Source organism: Chenopodium quinoa, unplaced genomic scaffold, assembly GCF_001683475.1.
Source record: "Chenopodium quinoa cultivar QQ74 unplaced genomic scaffold, ASM168347v1, whole genome shotgun sequence".
Classification (NCBI taxonomy): Eukaryota; Viridiplantae; Streptophyta; class Magnoliopsida; order Caryophyllales; family Amaranthaceae; genus Chenopodium; species Chenopodium quinoa.
Genome location: NW_018743089.1, coordinates 28,740 through 34,414, shown reverse-complemented (window position 1 = coordinate 34,414; position 5,675 = coordinate 28,740). Strand labels below are relative to the sequence as shown.

At 31.5% G+C, this 5,675-nt stretch overlaps 1 protein-coding gene across 1 annotated transcript; it reads right to left on the bottom strand.

Annotated features, from left to right (window-relative positions):
- Window positions 1-494: 494 nt before the first annotated feature.
- LOC110731774 (L-gulonolactone oxidase 3-like) lies at window positions 495-4,364 on the bottom strand. Its single transcript, XM_021911655.1, has 4 exons — window positions 4,106-4,364; window positions 3,171-3,605; window positions 2,350-2,605; window positions 495-1,427 (listed from the first exon to the last, which is right to left on the bottom strand). Exons 1-4 carry the CDS (start codon window positions 4,352-4,354, stop codon window positions 577-579), a joined length of 1,791 nt encoding a protein of 596 aa, XP_021767347.1. The 5' UTR covers window positions 4,355-4,364; the 3' UTR covers window positions 495-576.
- Between the last annotated feature and the right edge of the window lie 1,311 nt (window positions 4,365-5,675).

Here is a 5,675-nt window from a genome sequence, read left to right as displayed (position 1 = left end):
CACATCAAAACCAAAAAATACAATTTTTAATAGATGAAATTTATACCTGTAAATATTATGTCCACTCATTTATCATGGATATAGCTTTAGTTTTGGACTTGAAATTTGCTTGAAGTCTTTAAACATGCAATAACAAATAATCCAAAAATAAAGCTAGAGGGCGACGAGCAAGAGAGAGATCGACATTAGTTGAGATTAATTAAGTCACGTCTACAGAAGTTGTTCTTTGTGACTCTCTAACAAAGAAATCTTTTAGAGCAAACAAGCACTAAATGAACTTCCCTGAGATGAGATTGAATTACATCTAGATGGAGTATCAATTATCATTTGTTTTTGTTAAAATTCTTTTTAACAAAACAAACAAAAACTAAATGCATGGACTTCTTTTTCATATTCTTTTTTGGTCCCTAAATAAGTACCACTTAATTAACATATAAATAATCTAGAATATAGAAGAAAAAAGTAACCAAAAACAATATCATATCATTGTTCAAATAAAGTGTAGCATTATATTGACAATATTATATCATCTTATGAAGTAATAAATTAAAACTAAGAATTTACACATTTTATATTTCATGATATAACTCCTAAATCTAGATTTGAACTTAGAATTTCACCTTGTGAAAACCTACAAACTCTAGCATTAGAATACAAAAAACCAGGCTTACAAAAATAACCTTTAGATGGACTACAATGTTTATCTTCTGAACAAATACACAACCCTTCCAAAGCACAACCATCTCCATTTTCTCTATTTTCTCCATACAATACTTCATCTGACCATTCACTCGAAAACATACCTTGAGGATCAACTTGCTTCTTTACCTCAACAAACTTATTCCAATTTGGGAACTTTTTCGGCACACCTAAGAATGCCAACTTTCTATTTTTAGCCCAATGTGGCTTAGCTCCATACTTGAAGAATGCAATTTGTTCAATCTCTTCAAGCACGTCTTGGTTTAGTCTAGGGATGTTAGGGTCATCACCGCGATAATAATTGAAATCAACGACGACGGAGTCCTCATGTTGCCCTAGGTATGCATCCGAGGCCTTGATGTAACGAACTAAGAAGCCGTTGTAGATGTCAATGCCACAAAGTTTTTGGGGTGTGATTAGGTCTCTTAGTTTCTTGACATCCTTAATGAAGTCTCCAAACTTTGTAGCAGGGAAAATCGCGGTAGTTTCATAGAAGGAGAGACCTTTGATTCTAGGGTCCCAACCACAAGTAAGGTCTAGTCTTAGAGGAGAAGAGTATAAACACGAACCGGATGCTTGTATGTTGGCTTGAGTGCCTATAACTGGATAGTTTGTGAATATTAATTTGTTGTTCTTTAATCCATTTGCTATGGTTTGCTTGTATGCCATAAATGTTGTTGCCATTGTGCACTTGCCTTTCTCATCTTTGCTATTTTCAAATGCTTTTTCTACATAAATCACGAAATTCGAAAAAAAACACATACATTAGCATATGTATAATAATGTACGAGACATGAATTGATACAATTACATGACTTGTCTTGCACATAAAACAATTCAACTATGCATGTTAGACCCTTGTGGTAAAGGAGAAGGATAAATAAAATTTCCGCCTCAAGAACCACATACAAGTGATAAAGGTCGAACCCCTGAACTCAATTAGGTTACGAGGTGAAACCCCTACAACTACAAAAAGTACTACTTGTTACACCAAATGTTAAAATGGTTCACTTATTATAAGTTAACAACTAAAAAAATGAAGACTTAGCAATTACGGGCGTGAGTCTAAAACGTACAATATGATCTTCTTCCTACACTTTTATAACATACTCGTACATAAAAAGTTGCAAAAAACTACTTGTACTCCGTATATACTAAGCTTAGCTTGAAGCGTACACCTAAATTAAACGATACGGACTATTTTAATTTCCTACATATAGTACTGATGAGACTACACCATTTTTTAGTTTATAGCTGATTCTTTAAAGGTGACCATTAAGGGGAGGAAATTTAAAGGAAGAAAATGAGCCAAAAGAGATTGTTTCTGTCCTAGCTTAGGTTTAATTGTCAATTAATCAAAGGATAATTTGTTTACTGGCTAATATTAAGTTAATAAAGATGGTAGCTTAGGGGAAAAAAAAAACAAAAAGTAATTTCTTAAATGTTTTCCATAATTTGCTTCTTAAGTGGTTGTTTGGCTAACATAAAAACATGTATTGAGTTTTATTTCTGGACAAAACATAAGGTCGAAGCTCTAATACTAGGCAAATTTTTATAATGCTTCGTGAAAATTCTAATTTCATTAAAATTAATAATTCTTATAATCAACTAAACGACCACTTAATTATTACAAAAGAGTTAGAAAATTACCTGTTGATCGAGTAGCCATGGAGACTAAAACAGATTGCGATTGAAACCCAAGAAAATCATTGATTCCATCACCAGAAGTATTAATATCAACTCTATTATCATATCTATAAACAGCCGTATACTTTGAAGGATACCACGTTATGTCTCCAAATTCAAATTTCTTGGCGTGGTTTACGTAAATTTGTTCGATGTCATCATCTTTTGTAAAATCATAGGTTATACTTCTCTTGAAAGCTGGTTCCAATGATAACTTTACCTAAATTAATCATCAATCAAACAAGCTTTGTTTAAATTTATGCTACTCCTACCTATTTCATTATTATTATATATAGAGAGTACTCCATTATTATGATTATTATTGTAAAGGTTGAAACTTTAAAGTATTTCTAACATTATGCATGAGCTGGCATTCTCATCTTTTGTTGTTGGTGGGTCTAATGTTAAATGATTTTTGTAGTGAGAGATGGTATTGATGTAAACAGAATTTGATTTATGTTCTTAGCTATTAGCTGTATAACCTTATTATGACGGTCAGTAGACTATCATGAAATTAATTTAATAATTGTTTTGATGACCTATATATCACAAAATGACATATTCGATAATTGTTTTATTTTTTGAATGGTTTAATATTTTATGACATTTATTCATTATTTTATTAGGATGTGTCATGAATTGGCCCTAAACATAAACATATGCAATAATTGTCTTTCGACAAACATAATAAATTAAACCAAAAATGTGATCAATATAATAAAAAGGTTGTTCAATTTAATTATTAAAAAAATAATTAAGTAAACAAGTGAAAGAAGTTGACATACCTTAGAGATAACCCCAAGAACACCCAAAGAAACCTTAGCAGCCTTAAAAAGAGGGTCATTGCCTTCCAACCAAAGAACTTTAGCAAACCCTTCAGACTCCTTCCCAGGAACCACTAGGCTAATACCCACAACATGGTCATGGACCGCTCCGCCCTTACCCCACCACGAGCTCCCGTGGGCTCCGGTACTTATTAGGCCACCCACAGTCACCCCTTCCCAGTAGGGTGCCGCAACTAAACTCAACGCGGCACCCTCCACTTTGTTGGTCAAGTCTCTTAGACTTACTCCTGCATCGACTGTTACGACCATGTTTTTCGTATCAATTTCGATATGGGAATTGTATCGTTCTGTGCTGATTAGCGTTGTCTGGTTTGTTTTGCTACTAGGACATGCCAATTTTGGTATGGTGTGTGAAAATTTAGTCACTACTTTCACCTGTTACAATTCATTTCACAATTTTATTAAAAAAAATATATATTCTTTATAGTTCAAAATATAACTCGTAATTCGTGGTTCGATTTATTATGCAGTAAAATTAAATTGTAAATTGTGAACTATATATGCCAAAGATGTTGTATGTCAAAGGCACCATATAATATCTTTGGATTCAAAAGTCAAAATGTCATATATAAATGGTAGTAAATCACAAAATCATGAATTTTCTTTTTTGATTAGACAAAATCATGAATTCATGATTCCCTGCATTATGTTTTCTTTAGCATAAAAATAAAAATAAAAATAAAAATCATGTCTACATATACAACATAAAGAACACTAGTAAAACAATAAAATTTTATCAAATAATTTCAAATCAGTAAAAATAAGGTAAACGGTAACAAATCATATTACACGGAAAATAAAAACTTTCATTTCAAGTCTAAATAACCTAAGATTAATATACGAAAGCAAATGGTTTAATTTAGATGTTAGATTACCTTGAGTTTATTACGATTAGCATTCGCGACGGCTAATCGTAGCTCTTCTTCAGTAGTTGGATAACTTATGCTTGGAGAGGTGCAATCTCTTCTATCACCCCAAACACCATAACCATTTTTGAGTGTGCATACTTTACCATTACATTGGACTGGGTTTGGTGGAGGTTTGGCATTAACATTTTGGGGTAAAAATGATAAGATAATGATTAAGGAGAAAATTGTTGTGATTAGGGTAGGAAAGTTTAACATAAGTTTTTTTCTTCCCACTTTCATTTAGCTGGATTTTGATCTTGAAAATGTCGAAGAAACTTTGTTTCTTGGAGTAATGATGATATTTGTAATTTATAATTTGAATTATTGTTGTTATGGTGGGTCCAAATACAATGTCTTCACGTGTTATTTGCTTAAATTAGAAAGTAAGGATATTGTAAATTTGAAAATTTTAATATTTCCCTTAAAATATGGGATTCTAAATGGATTGCTTTGTCTTTTGGCATAATGGATATGTTGCCATAGGAGAAAGGCTAGATAAATACAACGCTCCACCACTTTTCTATTTTAGTCTTTTTTTGAAAAATGAAGGCTTACATGTATTTGACCTACGTTAACCTTTTTTTTTTTTTTTTTTTTTTTTTTTTTTTTTTTTTTTTTTTTTTTTTTCCTTTTTGGTAGTTAAGGATAAGGGTTTTACCATGCCTAAATTGCTCACGAGTTAACTTGGTTCAGGTTAGTAAGTTAAGCTCTTTAATTAAGAGTGAAGGAAAGGTGGGAAAGGATAAGGAAATTTCCACCTTAAAGTGCCTTTAATAGGGTTTGATTCCACAACCTTATAGTTGTGAGATGCAAATCTTTCCACTATTCTAAGTTGTATTCGGTATTTACGTTAATCGATTATACAGGTGGAATATGGAATAACTATCAATTTTTTTACTCTTCCCTCTCGCTTCTCTTTTTTATCCAAAACATCCTCCATCTAGCACCAACCCTTCTGTATTGTATTACTAGTATATTTATTAATTAAATAAATAATATACTCGGGTGTGCTTTTAAACATGATCACACAAAAAGCTTCTTCTAGTGGGTTAGGAAAAATTGCCTTCAACACACGACCTCCTAAATGTGAAATAGGAAAGAAAATTCTATCATTTTTTTCTTTTTTTTTTTTTTTAAAAAAAAGAGAGTTTGTTCAACTGATAAGTTATTGACATAATCGTAATTTAAGGTTTTTTCTTTTATTTATTTATTTATTATTATTTTTTTTTTCAGATGACAATATTAGCACGTACGCATCTAAATAGTTGAGTAGTTAAAAGTGGTAGCGAAATAAAAATTGGTGGGGTTAGGACCATTGTTAAAGTTATGAGATATTAGGAAAATATATACCTATCATATTTATATTTTCTAAATATATAAGATCTCATATTTCTAACAATCATTTACTAGACCACCTAAAAAGTCCCACGCCGTACGTTATCGGATATCTTCACCCTAAGCTACATTGTAGTAAAGTACAACTTAATTACCATAATTGAGCTACTTAAGAAGTAGTTAAGTATAACTTAATTACCAT

Bases quoted from the DNA above. Each gene is read 5' to 3' on its own strand.
- LOC110731774 (XM_021911655.1), bottom strand. From the start codon at position 4,354: ATGTTAAACTTTCCTACCCTAATCACAACAATTTTCTCCTTAATCATT. The intron at 3,606-4,105 runs GTAATCTAACAT...GAATTGTAACAG, and splicing joins CTAATCGTAATAAACTCAAG to GTGAAAGTAGTGACTAAATT. The intron at 1,428-2,349 runs GTAATTTTCTAA...TGATTTATGTAG, and splicing joins CATGGCTACTCGATCAACAG to AAAAAGCATTTGAAAATAGC.